General features: G+C 41.9%; 1 protein-coding gene across 1 annotated transcript in view; it reads right to left on the bottom strand.

The window, feature by feature from the left end:
• Positions 1 to 4,278: 4,278 nt before the first annotated feature.
• Positions 4,279 to 18,715, bottom strand: part of VWC2 (von Willebrand factor C domain containing 2) — a 56,909-nt gene continuing 42,472 nt past the window's right edge. The window contains exon 3 of the mRNA XM_032182268.1: positions 4,279 to 4,711. Within this exon, the coding sequence (XP_032038159.1) occupies positions 4,560 to 4,711 (152 nt within the window). The 3' untranslated portion in view covers positions 4,279 to 4,559. The remainder of the gene's footprint in view (positions 4,712 to 18,715) is intronic.

Raw genomic sequence — 18,715 nt, 5'->3', positions numbered from 1 at the left:
TTTAATCCAAAAAAAAAAAAAAAAAAAAAGAGCTAAATTAAATTTCATTGTAATCTGATTTTCAATTTTGCACCTCTGGAGATCACCCACTCCAATTCTTTTCTCAGTGAAGGCCCGGCTACAGCAGGCTGCTCAGGGCTGCGTCCACTTGGGTTTTGAACATCGTCACAGATGGAGACCCCACAACCTATCTGTGCAACATCTTCCAGTATCAGGCTCCTTTATAATAAAATTTTCTTTCTCATTTCCAAATGGAATTTCCTATATGTCAATTTATGTCCAACTACATTTCTTATTTACTTTCCTTAAGATATGCTTTGAAAATCTCCCTGTAAAACATGTTTATGACATTGTAGTTAGGTTTTTCCCTCTTTTACATTCCCACTGTCATGTTCAGTTTCTCTGTTTCATATCTCACATCTTTTCTCATTTCCCCTTTAAAATCTTGCATAATTTTTTCGGTGATTACCTGCACTATCTTTTTGAGGTTTAAATGAGTAGTGTAAATACTACTGTTGCACACTACCTGTAATTTTATAATTACTTGAAACCATCTAGAATATCATCTCTTCAGGCACCTACTTACACGTTTGAAGTCAAATTCATGTCTAGTGCAGTCCTACAAAAATGGACAGAGCCAAAAAAAAAATACTTTGGCAATATTTCAACTGGGAAATAAGCAGAAGCAAGTGAAGTGGAAGCAGAAATCTCATACTCATGCCAATGCAGCTACCTAAGTACACCTGAGAAGAATATTCATTTTTCAGGCAACAGACCTTCAAATACAAAATTATTCATGAGCTATCAGTGTGTCCTGGAATTCAGCTTTTATGGACACAACCACCTGCGAAGTGGAAAAATTCAGATACATAATCCTTGTATGTTTGCACTGAAAACAAAAAATGTCTGAGTTCCTAGGCTTCAGGTGTGCCTCCTTTTGGACAATATTTATGGACAAAAGTTAGCTTTATTTTGTAACAACTATTTATTTATAACTGAGCTTTTTACTTCACTAACATGCACCTTACTTGCTTAACTTTATAAATAAATATAAAATTTCCAATAATTATTTTGATTTTGGTTTGGTTTTTTTTTTATTCCACTATGCTGTCAGAGGAATGTTTCAGTAGGTCAGCCAGTGTTGTCTGCAGTTTGGTTCACTGGAAACAATGTTCTGATGCAGATGGCTTTACTCATTTTTTAGGCTTAAATATGAGTAGCTATATTACTTGACCAAGCCATAACATTTAGATAAATACACATGGCCACCAGAACACCTGTTTTTTTCTCTTGGAGATTAAATGAGTTTAAATGAGATTAAAGGTGGACGGTATCTAACTGTATCCTATATTGGCTGTTTTTCAATTTTAAATCTTTTCCATATTTTCACTTTCCACTCCTATAAAGAGAGAGGAACGTTTCTGTTTCAAGCCTCTGCCTATGTCAATTAACAGTACGAAACGGGATGCGAATTGCTCTCCAATGCCATTTCCAAAGACCCAAGAGCTGTTTGGTGCAGTCACATGTTGGGAGCTTGGCTCCCGGGGTCATTTAAGGTCTATGTGCTGGGGTTGCTGATGTTAGCACTGGTTATGGGGTCTGGCTGGGATGGAGTTACCCTTCATAGTAGCTTGTTTGGTGCTGTGTTTTAGATGTGTGACTAAAACAATGCTGGTGTGTTACACTGTTTTACACTGTGTGTTAGCTGCTGCTGAAGAGATCTTTCAGAGTGTCAGGGCCTGCTCTGTTTCTCACTCTGCTTCCCCACTGAATAAGATCGGGAACATGCAAGAGTTTGTGAGGGATTGCAGCCAGGCAGGTACCCAAACTAACCAAAGAGATATTCCATGCCATACATCACCGAACTGGCAATGAGATGGGGAGGAGCAAGGTTTAAACAGGTTTTGTTCAGGAGCTGGCTGTGCATCAGTCTGCCTCTGGGAGGTGGTGAGTGATTGCCTTTGCATCACTTGCTTTGCTTTCTATCTTTTTTTCTTCTACTTCTCCTTCACTTATTAAATTATTTTGATCTTGCCCTATGACATGTCTTGTTTTTGCTCTTCTCTTCCTCTTCCCCTGTCCCACTGGGGGCAGTGGGTGGGTGACTGCGCGGTGCTTATCTGCCTGATGGGTGAACGGCAGCATGGAGCAGGTTACACACTGAGCTTACTGTATGCAAACTCTGGTTCCAAATTTGGGTGAGCCTGGTCACATCTGCCCAAGATGAGTCACTCAGTCCATTTCCCTATCCTCAGAAATGACCAAAAGGCTCTCGTTGTTGTAATACTACAGGCCAAAGCTGGATGTGGCCAGTGACCTTAGCATAAAGAAAGTCCAAAGATCATTATGACTTTTATTTCACTACATCTTAAAAAAATAATAATAAATCTGAATCTCAAAAGACTTGAAGATTATATCTTGAAAAGAAAGATCGATTGATTATATCTTAAAATATCTCTTCAAGAAATCACCCACAAAGCTGGCTCTGAAGATGAATTTGCCCAAGAAATTCCGTATCAAATGGGAAAGGATCAACACTAAAGATGACATGAATATGTTGGTGCCAGGACTGAAAGATGGAAAAATATGCAATAGAAAAGTTATAAAAGTTACACGAGAAATACACACGAAAATATCCTTTAACCTTGTACTCACTACTTCAGTAAAGGCAGAACTTCCCAAAAGGACATCAGTTCAAGCCCCGAGGCACAGTATAAAGCCTAAGAAGAGCTTCAGTGAAGGAGAAGCAAAGTGTAACTAGTCCAAGGTGAGATTTATAAAAAGTTAAACATTATTGGCTATACATTGAAAGACAGGCAACTCCAAGTCTCTCATAGTTTCACTGAAAACATGTATCTCTTAAGGAGACACGAACAAGCCTACTTGGGAAAGGAATTCCACCCTGAGCTGCAAGTCCATCTCTGTTCTCACTCATGTTGTACCGTGGCTTCCTACATGGGTACCTCTGCTCGTCTCAAGGAGATCTCCATGGAAGAACATCGTTGCTCTTGGCACCTTCTCAGCGCTGTGTGGATACTCGACTTCAGTAGGCAATGAAGACACGTTAGACACACACTAAAAACACAGACTTGAGGAGAGAACTGGGATCAACTGAAGTCCCTGGCAACACTCCCATGGTCTTCAGTAGGATCAGAAATTGACACTTGGTATATATGCAAACATGGCAAATAGGTTACAGCAAGGCAGTTAATCTCAAGGGGTAAGTGGGAATACAAGCAACATTATTCATTTTACAGTATTGATTCATTAAGTCTTCCCTCTAGCAAAAGCTTAAAAGTAAGCACCCATGCTTGTGTTTTCTTAAGACATTGTCTTAACAGGTATTCAAAGCAGATGCAGTCCAGGAGTTGGAGATAAACTAAATTAAAACCAACATGTATCCAAACAAAGGCTGTTAATGGCTGAAGCGGGGAGATGTGATTCACTTCACACATCGTCAGGGTCAGTCTCTGCGCTATAAATCCTGCAATGGATTCAAAGAGCTGGCTCAAAAGCACTCTCTCCAACACACTGTGTCACATACCCTATACAGACAGACAGACTGACATTGAATCAAAAAACTGAACAAGCACCAGCGAGGTAGGAAGAGCAGGGTCTAGGGGATGGTGCAACTCTGAACCAGCTCTCCTGCAAATCCAAGGATTTGCACTGTGCAGCCATGCCAGTGTTTGGCTGCCATAGCCCACCCAAGCTGCACTTCGTCACATCCATTATGCATGACATTAACGATGCCACCTGCTTACTTACCTCATTTACACCAGCTCCGCGAGTCTGTATTGTTTATATCACAGAGCAATGTGCCCTGCTGCAATGTCTTATGTCTGAACTTAGTATTAGAAATTGATTTTGTCTAATTAAATTTTTATAACAACAGCTACAAGAGACCAGTTCATATAATCCACTGCTCCCAGTTATCTCAGCTGTGGATTGGGAGATATATACCACTTGAACAAGGCCAGCCAGCTTTCATACTACAGCAGTACTCATATGTGAGCACATATTCTCTAAAAGCATATTTTGAGACATTTTTTTCAAGAGTGAGAATGTCAAAGCTTCGTTGCAAACTCGCTCTTTCCTGGCCCACTGAAACAAGCAAACAAAAACCAAAACAAAAGGAAAAAAGAAAAAAAATATATAAAAATAGAACAGAAGTGTAATGTTTTAGCCATGGTGCATGTATACAACAGGACAGGCAATGATACAGTACTTTAATCTGTATTGTCTATATAAAACATTTATTTTTAACCTCTATAATGGCATTATAGAAATACATAGAATAATTTATAGAGTGTATTTTAGTGTACTCACTGTGAAAATAACACATTTATTAAGACAAGTATTCTTTATGTCCAAACTTTTTAAATATATGCACTTCTTTCTCTTGCAGTATTATGTTATTTTGAAAAGCAAAATATCAATAGTCTATTCTTTGTTCCTCACCAGAATCTTCTCATTCAGATTTCCCTGGGTCGCCTAGGGTGCTCACTGCTGTGAGACAGTTTATAAAAACCACGAAAGTACTTTGACTGGTAGATTTCCTATATTTGTTTGCATTCATGTCTAGTGCACATAGCTTGTCGTTCAATTCTCCAAGTGCCTTCTTCGTAAGTACAGTGACATATAGTGCATTCATCAGTTTTCACCTCTCGGCCTGCTGGAATGACAATGGTTTCTGCAAAGCAGTTCGGGCCTAAAAAAAGGAAAGAGTTTATTATGTGACGCCCATAGCATACTTCGATCTAGAACAGTTTAGTATTTCTCAAGCCCTGAAAATCTTAACACAAAGTCAGTAACACCGGGCACATTAAACAAATGTGAGCATTGTGCACATTGCATAAAAGCAGCAAAGAGGATAAGGAAACCCTGCCTTCTGAGCTGGCTATATTCTGATTTTCCTCTGGTTTTCAGCATGGGCTGTCCTGCCCTTTGCAAGTGAACGTGCAATAAATCCCTTGTACAAAACACCCATCTACGACAGCACCTGGGCACAGACTGGCCAGATAACTGAGTACAGGTTTAAGCGAGAGAAAAATCTGGCTGTCAACAATGAAGTAGTGCTACTGTAGGCTATTAGGGAGCGGATTATAAATGTTATTACTTTTTCCCCATTCGAAGCATACATTGCATTTCATGTAGTAGTCAAAGTATCAGATTAGTTTATTTTCCATTTCGTGAGAAAATTGGCCTTTTTTCCACCAGAACTGAATAACTCCAGCCTCTTCTGAATAAAGTCTCTTTTCAGGTGTAAAATGAAGCACTCATTTTGTGTAAGTCAGCAAGTCTACAAACACTTATTTTCATAGCACACCAAAATAACTTCATTTCCAAGGACCAGGTGGACAACAAGCCACTGGCACAGTGTTCACAAGATAAATCTGATTCCTTCTGAAGATAGCATCCTCACTTCGCTGCTGATGGCTGCATATGCTGTATTACCTACAGTTCTCCTCAAAAAAAAAAAAAGTATTTCTGCCTTAAATATCAACACATGCTTGTAAAGCATAACTAAACCCTACAAATCACCTCATATCCATCCATGTTCTCAGAGGAACTTGTCCCGCTGTTCCACAAGTACAGATCAGGCTTGGGCAGAGCCTGGCTATCTAGCAGCACTTTGGCACCACCAACCACCAGGACAGGACGTGCAGCATGGGCTAGCGTATATTGACATGATACAGCTGAAACTCTTGACAGAATATGGGTGTGCCAAAAGCCTGTCAACTGTCAAGCTGCTTGCCATGCAAGTAAATAAATCATAGATGAGGTTCACCCTTCCGCTACCATGGATCTGCTGTCACAACTAAGCCAAACAGCGTGGCTCCAGCTTCTAAAACTTCTTGTTTTTTAAGTGTTTTCTCTGAAAACCAAAAGTAGGTACAAGCCACACATTTTAAAGAAGAAACTACACAGCTCACAAATCAGTTTTAATAGTTTTCTCTTTGGATCAGATGGCGTGTTTGTGCACTGACGAAGCTGCCTGAGAGGCAGATGCGAACTGACAGCAGCAAAGGCCCTTCCTCACTGAAGAGTTACTCCTCTATGGAAGAGACCTGCAAGACTTGCAGATATTTGGTTCGCCTGATTGTACCCATGAATTCTCTGACTATTTAAGGCATTTGTTTTAAGGTATTTTGTTTTAGAACTGAATGTTGACAAATGCCTCTAACACGTGGCTTCTCCTGTAATTTTGGGTGGCTTCTCATCCGTTCGAGGTTTTGGAAGCAGAACAGATAGCAAATACAGATTTCAATAGAGCACATCTCACGTAAAGTTACGTGCTTCACTCCCCTAACCTTACTGTGCTGCTTTTCTGTTTGTGGCCCCTCAGTCTGTCCGTGCAAAATGTCACTGGGCTGGACAAAACAGGGAGGAGGACTTCAGCAGGGCAGGGGAACGTGTCTTGGGCCCTCTGCACACCAGGAGGTGCTGAATCCTTCAACCGAGGTAAAGCAGAACTATTAATTAACTACACTGCCCTCAGTGGAGTTTAACGAAATTCTACTCTAATCTATATAATTCTGTTTCAGCTAACTGTAGTACCTTCTTGTGCATGATAAGCTTTCTTCCATCTGTAGATGGGTTTGCCTTCCCATTAGAAAAAGATACCCAAATGTTTCGCCAACTGGCCTGCGATAGCCTTGTGATGTACAAAGCTGTACAGCACAAAGAATTAAAATACTAAAAGTGCAATCCACTTTCCATGGAGAATTTGTCCGAGACCTACAAGACCACTTGAAATTTAAACACTGTTTAAAAGGCACAAGAGGAACGTAAGTGATGTCAATGCCATGTACAGGATTTATTTCATTCTGGGAAAGTAAATGTTACAGGCTATACTTGGTTATAAAGATCAGCCAGGGAATGAAGTAAAAACCGTGCAACACACGAAATATAATTCACGAGGATTCAGAATGCAAATGCCTCCACTCATTACTAGCAGTACTTTAATGCTGTGCATGACAGTCTTTCCTAAATCAAAAAGTTATTAAATGTAAAGATAAAACAAGTTAGCCCTAAATTGCTAAACTATTTAATATGGGGGAAATGTGGGGGGAAATGTACAGAAGGGCAGTAACTACCTACTTGAGAAGGGGACCCTACAAAGCCAAATGACAGCAACAACGTACATTAAATATAGCAAACTGGATTTTTTTTGTGTGTGTGTCATGCAACTGTTCTACAGAAAAGTGGCTATTTTCTGGTTCTGCATTTGCACCCATCACTACTGTACCTGCAAATCCTGTCTAGTGCTCAGATTGGGAATAGTCAACTGGCATCCTTGCCTCATCTCTTTCTTTGCAGTATTGTGCCTGCATGATGTGGTTAATGCTACAGAAAAGGGCATCATTGAAGAGGCCGAACCACCTGTGTTACAGCAACCCTATGCTCATAAATACCAGTACAACACTGTCCAAACATTGAAAAAGAATTCCGCAGTCCTCCTTGTACCATTCCTCTAAATCCGAAGACTTTTTCTGTTCCCGTGCCTGCCTCAACCCTTCCCTGGCTCCATCCCAGGAAAGGAAGCGGGGCCAGGCGGGAGCTGCTGGTCAGAGGGACAACGTTGATGATCCAGCTAACGATGCCATTCTCCATCTGCCTAAGAGGGCTGTGGGGAAGCTGAGAAATTGAAGATTTTAAGTGGACAGTGGGATGAGGAGGCAGAGTGGGCACACGAGGGCTAGTTTTAGACCAAAAAGTGCCACTTGCTCACTCTCCTTTAGGAGAGAGAGAAGGAAGAGACAGAAGCAGGTGTCTCCTCCAAACTCTTATCCAAGTGGATAAGCTGCCTCGAAGGCATGGCATTTGCTGATACTTCTGCTTTACTTAAAACTGGGCAGTTTATATTGATTTAGCGTGAGTCCCAGATTCCCATCACAAAGGGCAAGACATTTTGTGAGTTCTAAAGTCTGCAAAATTATCTCACTTAACACATGAAAAACATTTTGAAGTAAATGGGGGCTCCTCTAATGCCAAAGCAGCGGTGGATTTTGTGACTAGATGTTAGTGGTGGAAGGGCAGTGAAGGGTGATTCTCCTCTCTAGTCTACAATGCGGGCTGCCTGCTTTCTGAGCTGGTCCTTGGTACCACCTCTCTGTCCGAATTTCGCATCTGGTCTTCCTTCCGTGCAGCAGCAGCATATTAGAGATCATTTGATCTACAGTATAAACCTCCCGGGCCACATCCCCAGCTGCATATGCATATGCAGCTCTGAGGAAGTCAGTGGTGCCGCACATCTTCGCAGTAGATTAAGATCTTGCCGCATCACTCTTAAATCTGGCAGAAAATTCAATATGACATATTGTACCAATTCCAAGCACAGTTTGAAATCTACCACGACATCATTTGTTTTCCTAAAGTATATCCTGGCGCTGTCAGGCTCTGCTTGAGCTACACCACACTGGTATCAACAGAGATTTCTTTCCTAGGGCTAAGGCATAGCTGTTGCTGCTGCAGCGATGCCTTGAAGCAGCGGGTTCAGCGCAAATCCTCCGTTATCACACTGAGCACCAGATTGGAATGAGGCTCTGGGTTTTCCCCTGTTTGAAACGGCGAATCCTAGCTTCCAAAACAACATTTGTATCGGGATCGAAGCAGCTAGGAGATTGAGCCCATTTGGTGGTGAATGCACTGAGAATCTGTTTGTAAATGGATTCTCATCTCTTAAATTCTCTTAAATATTTTAAGAAGTTCAGAAATATTAGGGGGGTAAATGCAACAATTGTAAGTCTTTTTTTTTTTTTCAAAGTCCTTATGCCGATACTGTGAAAAGCTTCCGGTGACTTGTGTTTTACGCTTCAGTGTTGATAAATGCAACAATTTAATTAAAATGCAAATTCTGTTATCTCAGAAGAAAACAGCCGATCCAAATTATCAACAGCGAATGCCCAAGCCACTCACCTACAGAAGCAACAGTACCTGTAACCTTGACAACCTCGCAAGAGACTCTCGTAGGCTTTTCCTCCTCCTCCTCCTCTCCTTCCACAAAAGCGCAGCCGTACTCTGCAGAGCTGTGCCTAGCTGCTCTGCAGCCTGCCCCTGCTTTTGCACAGGCCCATCTTCCTAGTAGCTCAAAAATACAAGTCAGATACAGTGACTCGGTAAATCATGTTTTAATCAACTGTTTTCATCGGGCATTAAACCAAATTATGGACAAAGGAATCTGTTCAACTGCAAGTTAATGTGTTTGCCTGGAGAATAAGTCACGGCAAATTTTAGCCAATTAGAAGTGCAGTGACAACCTCTGCAATGTAACACTTTGATGTAAGACTGCTCCGGGCTCGTTTTTTTTTTTACTAAACTCCCTAATAGCTGCCCTTTTAATAGCTCCTTGCAGCAGTCAAATAGGTCACTTTTAAGGTATCTGATAGAAGACCTGGTAGTTATATTACATTCATCACTGTGGGATTAGAGTGCTTTGTAAGGGACGTAACCTCAACATTTAGCTTAGCGACTATTTCTATGGTGTTTTTTTTTTCTTTTTTCTTTTTTGTCACATTTCACGGAGAGATTTCCCACAGTTACAACATGAAAAGGCAGATCCTACACTGCCCGGGAAGTCTTGAGAACCACAACATCACAGAAGAAATAGCAGTGCTTTGCGAGATCAGAGGTTCACCTGCACCACAGCAGCCAAAAGATGTGCAGGGCAGTACATGGGAACAGAGCAAACACAGAGCAACAGCTCCTAAAAGACATGCCCGGCTTCTAGCTCTCTGAATCAGATACTTTGTAAAAGGCTGCTCTGTGCTTCCTTGTCTTTACTGGACTTCCATGTGATTAGCCTCTCCAAAATCCTGATGAACCCATAAAAAGCCTTCTACTGCACTTGGTAGCAGAGCCTACATCTCAGAGCCTACAGCTCTTGCACACAGGGTAGGGCAGTTTTCTTCTACTGCCTGATGCTTTCCGCCTGCTACCTGGGTTTGGTTCCCCAAATCGCCGTGGTGGGAGAGGAGATGACAGCCACTCCTAACCTTGTAGACCTGCTTCACGCTTCCCAACCATCCCACCAGCAGGCCTGCAGACCTAGGAGGCCAGTCCTGCCCCCTGTTGCTCCTGCTGATCTTCCCCAGCCCTCTGCCAGTTCCCCTGCATCGTTTTTGGGCTCTGAGGACCAGCCCTGCCCACCTCGTGCAAGTTGCAGAAGCACCTTGGGCTTTTACAGAACGAGAGCAATGCTCCCTGTTCTGTTCCCATCTTGCTGATCATCCCATCAACAGATGACAAAGTTGAGCTGGCATTTTCACGAAACTATCAGTTTTATACCAGAGATAAAACTTCTAGAAACAAATGCTTCATTATTTTCAGAGAAATTGTCCTGTTGCCTTTCCGTGTTATGGAAAACTTTCATTTTCCAGCAATAACACTTGGCTACCCCCCACTGCAATTTCTGGACGGGTTTCAAGGCATGCCAGCACATCACAGCACCCCAAAAGCTGACTGCTCCATCCACAGCAGTATGCTGAAGTAGCTCGGTTTTAAAGTGCAGGCGTTCCCTCCCGCATCCCTCTCACATCTAATCACCTCCTCTGCAGATGGTATCTGCACGTACTTTGTGCCCTTCCAAGCTCTAATCTCCTCTAAGGGGTCTGTATCTCCCCGACTTGATTTTGTTTCCCTCTTGTGTGGATATATATAATGCCTCTATCTCCTGCGAAACGTCAGCTTGGGAGATAAAGCACAAAAAGCAGCCAGCAAAAGCACTCTGTGGCCGGTGACTCTCATTCCCTGGCAAAAATAAGTTCATCACCCCTGCTGCTGTCAGTATGCTGACGGCTCCTGGTCCAGCACAACCTTTTACTTGCCTCGGTACCTTTGGATGCTACTGAACCAAATCCAAAAGAGAGTTTTCAATTACAGAAGAAGGATTCGGGTAGACCCAATTTTAAGAGCAATTTGGGACCCCGAAGAACCATGAACTGTTTCTTGTGGCTTATCAGCGCCTTAAGATACGGGCAGCCAGAGAACCATGGCAAATATCTTAATAGACTCCCAGTAAATGTGTATATATGACAGGGAGAATAAAAACAAAGGTATTCATCCATTTGCAATTTTACCTAGCTGCGACAGGGAATAATGTGCTATCTTTCATAAAAGCAGTGTTTTGTTCACGCTAGACAGAGCCTTTGTGCTTTTAAGATAAATAAACCCCCTCCCTTTTCTAGGGTCATGTTTTGTTAGATGCACAGGGAACTGACAGATTGCAAGAAAATCTGCCAAAGGCAAAACAATTAAAAACAGCATTTTGCCACGTAATTTAGAAGGGTGGGTGCAACAGCATCTGTGGAAAGGGGACAGCCAGAAGAAGCTGAATGAAGTTCTTGTGTAACAAAACAGGCTGACCGTGTCCTCAATGGCACTCCTGCCACAAAAGGGGTAACGAAGCCAGGGCACTTGCTGCAGTCTGTGTGCAGGTGGTTTAATACAGAAGGAAAAAAAACTATGATCTTGTTTAGAGTTGGGTTTTAATATTCTGCTTATGATCACGTTCTGTTGTTATACTTTTTAAATTATCATATGTCTGAGCACTACTGAATCATGCTTTGGTCCAGCTCCAATCCTAGAAATGGGAGAAGTGTCCGAAAATTCAACAGTTCATGAAGCACAGCAATCACTGCCCCTGGGACAATCCTTTTCATCACCGACCCTTCCCAAGTCCAGTTCTCCACTGCCTCACTCTGCGGTGACATTAGCACCTATGGAAGCAAAGTGCAAAATGCTGCCGTGAACAGGGCCATGCAATTACTCTTACACAGACAGGAATGGCTTGCAGGAAGGGAACAGTCCATAATCCTGACAACAGTGCCGTCCCCGTGGACTTTCATGTGTATTCAGAGAAAGGGAATTTAGATATCGGCTTTTTGTGTACGGAACAAAAAGCAGCTCAGGCACATTGAACACTCCGCAATCAAATACTACACGCGGCAAACAGAAAGCCTCAGAGCATAAAAGGGCCCAATTAAATAGGGGGTTTGAGTGCCACAAAAATAAACTACATCAAACAACTTCCTTTATCAGAGAAAATATGGAAGGACTTGAATACTCTGCTTACAATGATTTTCAGAAGTCCTACGGCTTGTAAAGGGATATTGTGTTCCACCCAACACCGGCACCAATTAGACATGAGCTGAACATTGTGTCTATCTCACAGCAAATTATATCAACGCTTAGAAGCCAGCAAACAGCATATCAATTTTGCTCTCAGCTTTCTTGCAACTCAGTCACCACCCAGGCAATGAGAAAATCAGAGGCGCATTGGAAAAACGCACGACGGATGCTTTTGACACAGAAAGTCTTGGGGCTGCTGGGAGCAGTGGTGTTAATGGGACATATCCTTCCCTACCTCACCTGTTCCTTCACCCCAGTGACTCGGTGAGTTTTGGGGGTCTGGTGAAAGACTGTGCACCCCTCCACGCAGCCAAAGTCTGCCAATCTCGCTGGGACATGTCAGCCCATTCCTCTGACTCGTAAAGCCATGTGAAACACTGTTGTCAAGAGATCCCGAGCAGGTTATCCTAAAAAACCATTAGGCAGATTGAAATAGGCTTTGCACTTCTGAAAGCATGTGCTACAGGCCAGTAATTTAACGCATTGGAGTGCTGTTGCGAACACTGGAACTAAAAGCACTTTTAATTAGACAAACCTCTGCAGCACTTCTCGCCGTACAGCCTATCAGCCGGGCTCATCGGGTCACTGAGAGGTGTACAGTAACCAGCTGGTAAGGTGCAGGACTGCATGCATCCTGAAAAATGTACTAAATGCAGAATGCTAATGGGTGCTTGAGGATTATTATGGAAAAATCCCCAAAGATTACAACTAAATTGAAAGCTAAAATGGAAGTGAAGTACAGTGTAATGCTGCTTTGGCGATCAAGTGGAATATAAATCAGTGTATTTTTTTAGTCACTATAAACCACTGGAGAGTGAGAATATGTACACAAAGATGCAACAAAACTTTATTGGTCAAGGGTCAGATGTTTTTTAATCCTACTTTAGAGTAAACACCCTGAATGTTAAATCTGAGGTTGTTTTTCCTTACTGAGAACTATTTACATCTAAATACTGAGTCTAGAGTATTCAATTCCAAAAAGACTGTCACAGCAGACTGTGCCAATTTTCCCAATCACCTAGTCCTCTTGCAAAATGAGGTGTTTTATAAGGTTTGCCACTTTTTTTTTTTTTTTTTTGGGGGGGGGAGGGGGAGGCTTGCCTTCACATACAGATTTCTCGTTCCTCATCCGGTTTCCCTAGAGGTGGCTGTCCCTAGTTAATCTACTGAAGTGACACAGACTAAACTAGAAAAAGGCAGCTGTACCAGAGGACCAGCAGTCTGGTGTCACAGATGCCACTTGCGGTGTAACCTCACACAGACAAGCTATGCAAAACTTGGTTAGCTGCAGACACAGGGATTGGAAGTTCAGACTCTTAAAGGGAATAAAGTTTGTGCAATAACAGAAATATATGGTCTGAAGCATCAGAAGTGTCAAGTTCATACCTAGAGACTTGTCCTGTGGCAGTTTCTAGAATGTAAGTATGGAGTTGTGCTCACTTAACCAATTTCCTTTGAGTTGCATGTCAAAAGATGAGAGTCCTTTTGAGACCGACTCAAGCGCACGCATGTCATCGCTCAGTTGTGGACACTTGTACAATGAAGCACTATTTTAGCCCATGATGATCTCTTTGAAAAGATGCTTGTGTGACTGGAGGAGCAGTTGCACAACTGATTCCCCACTGAAACAACACAGTCACCTTCTACCATCCAAACTTCCCCACTCAGGACACCATTGTACTTTATTCATCATCCCCTCAGGCACCTGTAATCTCAGTCATTGTCAGTATTTCTCTCAGTGGCTCCTCTCCATGACCAAGTTACCCCACTTCTGTCTGTGCTCCATGAACACTCCTAAGCACATTCTGGCCCTGCCCACCACGCATTTCCCCATCGTGTCTTGCTCCAGACATCCACCGGCCTTCTCTGCCTCTGCCACCGCCTTCTTGAGATGAGAGCTGTAACGTTAATGCTAACACTACCTAATTTTCCTGGTAGGTGGTGCAGGAGGCAGCAAATGAGTTTAAGCAAAGAGAATACACTGGTGTAAAACTGTCCTAAAGCAAAAGAGACTAACATTTTTTTACACCATAATAGAACAGTCTCACAAAAGGCTTTCTTTAATATATACTGAAGAATGACCACTTTTTCTCCTGCTTCCAGTTTTCCCATTTACAATGTTTCCAAAAATCTGCTGCCTAAGAATAGATGAAAGTATACCCTTTATTACAGGGAGAGAAGCAAAATGGATCTATGCCAAAAAAATATTTACAGTTGTTGACATGTCATACATCAATTTAAAACATAATGGATTCTAACAACATCCTTTGCCATGCATTTTTAGCTTCATTCACTGAAATAAAAAGCTGTATTTCTCAAACAAAAATCTAATGGAAAAAACAGTTCTCGTGTATGGGATTCAGAATGGAAAATGAAGAACCTGTTTACTCACCAGTCCTAATGAATTACCACTGTCTTTAGTTGTGATAATTTTCAAGGTATACAGTTGTAATTGCAGGTCATTTTAACTTGATGCCAACATTATGTGTATCTGTAACTAACAGAGATGTTAGGTTTTCCCAAGAAAAAATTCTTTAGGAAATTTAAGATGCACCTACCTAAATTACTTCACAGCTGAGAAAAGACACAGTATTTTTATGAGCAAAGGAGAAGTTATGCTATGCTTCCATGCTGCTAAATCAATAATTCTACCTTTTCTTCCACTTTAATGATTTTCCCCTGGTGGTTACGAAACACAGCACTAAGACGGTTTGCTTTGGAAAGACTGTATTTTGTACCCATTCAGGAAGACAAAGAGAAAATACCAGGGACCAAACAAACACGATGGTCTGAAAGGGCACCCTCCTTTCCAGGGGTGCTCCTGAGCAGCTCTGCACCCATGGGAGGCCCGGATGCAACCTCGGGGAAGCCTGGTGTGGGTCCTCCCTGCTGGACAGCCTGGATCTAAGTGGCTTGGCACCCAGATTTAGCTTCCTAAAATTGAGGCAGCCATCCCCTGTCCCTCTGTGTGCTGAAGGAAAGGAAGAGGTGGCTCCAGAGGGACACTCATCTCATGGCCTTGGGACATGGACAGAAGCAGTGACGGCTTCAGCCGGACAGGTGGCAGCTCAGCCTGTCCACCCAGCAGCTCGCGGCCTTGCTGGGCCAGCTCAGGGGAGCTGTATGTGCCTCCTCGCCCTCCGTCTCACACACCAGCCATGCCTGCAGGCTGTGGTGCCAGCCAACGCACCGCACTGGGGGTAAAATGGCTGCCCACAGCCTCAGGCCACTGGCAGGTGTTGCCATAGCAGTTTGCCAGTCTGGTCCACACCTTGTCCCCTTCCCTGGCACACAAAGCTTCTCCTCGTATATCAGCCCCCGATTTCTGACACAGGCTCAAAAAACCACTTTCTTTCTTCCCTTTGTGCCACATCCACACGTCTCTTAAAGGCCTCCAGGCATGGGGACTCCACCACTTCCTCAGGCAGCCTGCCTCAATGCTTGACCACCCTCTCTGTGAATAAATTCTTCCTAATGTCCAATCTAAACCTCCTCTGAAGGGCAGGAAGGGGTGCACCAAATAATAGCTATTATTCTGTCAATCAGAAACTGTCAGGAACTCAGAGCTTCAAATTTAAGGCCCCATTCCTGACAAGACTTCACTTAACTTAGGACCATGTCTCAAGACAGCTACTTAGAAATGCAATCAATTGCTAAATTAATCTAAACATATTAAACTGCAACTTAATCCAGTGGTGGATATTTAGAAATCCATCATTGTCTTACAAGTTAATTTCCTCCTGTGTCTATTCGTATCACCCTTACACAATCCGTGAATCAATAACTTCCCAAAGGAATGCTTTGGCATAGGAAAAGGGGGAAAACAGAAGATGTAAGGATGATTCACTGTAAAGGTAAAACAGTCAGAATCCACTGGTGTTGGAAGAAACCAAATTAGTGGGAGTGCAAGCAGTAAGGAGAAAGGCAGGAAAGCAGGTAGGGTGACTGGTAAAATGATTTTAAGGGATCATCTCTTTGTGGAGATGGAAAGACAGGTGATTTGAAGTGAGAGACATGAATTATGAAAGATTCAGGAACCGGTTTTGTTAAATGCAAAGATTGTCTCTGTGAGTTATACAAACCCTTTCATCTTAGAGAAGTGCTGCAGCACAGAAATTGCGTGTCATTCACAGGGGCAGACATAAAAGGTTGTGCACTACCCAAAAGAAATCTTCTACATAATATTGCTCAACTTCTTCATTTTTCGTGTCTGAGTTCAGTAGTGATTTTTCCATGTGCTGCAAAGTTAAGACCACAATTTGATATTGCAGCACTCTTCTCCCATTATTAGTGCATACTTTTTCTCTCCATTACACAGGTGTTTGAAACTGGGAAGGAAACAGCAAAGGAGTGAATCCCCTTGGAGTAGCCACATTTGTGTGTACATCAATATATTTAATCTGGGTCTAGCGAGAGAAACTGAAGATGATGATGATAAGCCAAAAGTTTCCATCAACATCCCCACTGCAACTTTTTAAGAGATATCAGTGAATCTAATTTGCATATTTAGCCATCAACCCTAACATCTCAGGGAGGGCTGCTTGGCTAGTGAGAGGGAATACTGCAAACCAGTCAAGCAGCAGGACACAAACATACCTTCAAAAGAAATCAGTACTCATTTAGTAAATGAGTATTGCAAGCTCACCATCTAAACAGCAGAAATTCAGAAATGAAGGCTGCAAAGCTGTCTTTTCCTCTAAGTGGGAAGAAACAGGGTCCTCCCTGTCAGTGGCTGAACCATTTATATGTCCTAGCACTAGGCCATGAGCTGGCACTACAAATATTACTGAAGCTACTGTTCACAGGAGTAGTCAGCAAACTCCAGCAAAGATGCTCTGGAAAAAATAACAAATCAGATCAGGCCTTTTATTGAAGTAATAGTCCAGAAAACTGTCCTGGCAAAAACCAAACTGGCTTCTAGGCAGCGGACCCCAAAGATGGTCAAGCTGGCATAAGGTCAAGCTGGTCTGCCTCCAAGATTTCTCTTCTGTTTTTTTCCCCCAGCTCATCAGACCTCAGGAACAGTTACTGATGCATTAAAGCTAGACTTTGTATTTACAGTAACAGAATTACTGTAAACCTATTCTTAAATATTTCCACATATTATATGTTTTTTCTTGTAAAATTATCTCTAAAGGCAAGTATTATGGATGTAAAAATTCTGGAGGAAAAACAGCTGGTGCTTTTATGTTTATCTGAAAGCTATGTTTGTTTTCTTCTAGGCAAAACCAGAGCCTTAGGAAATCGTAAATGATTCCCAAGACTCTTTGAACTGATTTTCATAAAACTCTGATTAGTGCACTAGAAAAAGAGTAGTAAACAAAATGGAAGTGGCAAAACTAGAAATTACATTTTACTTTTCTACTGAAGTTATCGCTCCTAAATATCCCACAATCAGCAATTAAGAGCTCAATTTATGATTATAATGTTAGCCACCCCATTTGTCTTTAGGGTATTCTTCTACTCTGTGGTAATAAAAACGATTACTTCTCACCTGTAGCATACAAAGTGCAATCAGAAGGAAAACCAAGGAAGCTCGTGTGGAATACAAGTTATTAGTTTACATAACCCCCCTAGAAGGCAAAACTAAATTAAAAGCTGGAACTCTTAATTACAGAGTGGATCAAAGTGTTGTGAAATACGTGAGATTCTGAGATGTGGAAAAGGAATGCTTTCTGGAGAGGGAATGTCCTTCTGCAGGGAGAATAAATATCAGTCCAAGAGGAATAAACAACCAGCTCCTCTGACTCATTCCCTTTTGCACCGTATGATTTATCCCTGTCTTGCTCAGGAACTTAGCTTGTAAATATTCCCTTTGCACTTGATACAAGAAGCTTTAGTAGCCCAATATGTACTTGAAAGTCTGCAAACATTAACAGATCAGTAATTTCTTCTCTAATTCTTTATTCCAATTTTTCAACGTATGCATGTGTCACTGAAATCTGTGTATTACATTGCATGAAAATCTGTTTGGTAAGGAAACTTTGCAAAATGAAAGCTCTGGATATGTTTTTGAGAGAGAATTGAGAAGTGGTCAGGAGAGAAGGAGTTTTAAGGGGAATCTCATTTCTATCAGCAAATGCATGACGACTGGAGGAAAAACGATTCAGCCTGCAAGTAGCAAGCAGTTTAAGCGGTTTAAGAGTCATATGGTATCTTCTGATTTCCTTGCCTTTTTCTTTTTACCATTTCTTGCTTATTGCATTGTAAACGTCTCAAGTCTGAGGCTGTTTCTTGCATTTTTATTTATTTATATATATGTGTGTTTGTACAGAACCTTGCATATCAGTGCCCCAATCCTAATTCGGAAATTAATCATAATAATTACAATCAATGATTTTCTATCTATTGGAACATTTAGTAGTTTGCTCTACAGTCCAAATACTAAATCATAATTATTTGACACGGCCATTAAATCATGAAGTAACAAATCTAATTGAACAGTGAGGAAAAGTTAAAACATAAATGAATTCTGTCACATTAGAGATGAAGGAAACAAAGGATGAGTACAGTCAGAAGTCTCTAAGAAGACTCAGGGCTCTACCATGAATAATACAAACACACCGACACGTGGTAACTCTCT

This window comes from Aythya fuligula, chromosome 2, assembly GCF_009819795.1.
Source record: "Aythya fuligula isolate bAytFul2 chromosome 2, bAytFul2.pri, whole genome shotgun sequence".
Lineage (NCBI taxonomy): Eukaryota > Metazoa > Chordata > Aves > Anseriformes > Anatidae > Aythya > Aythya fuligula.
This window is presented reverse-complemented; position numbering and strand designations above follow the sequence as displayed.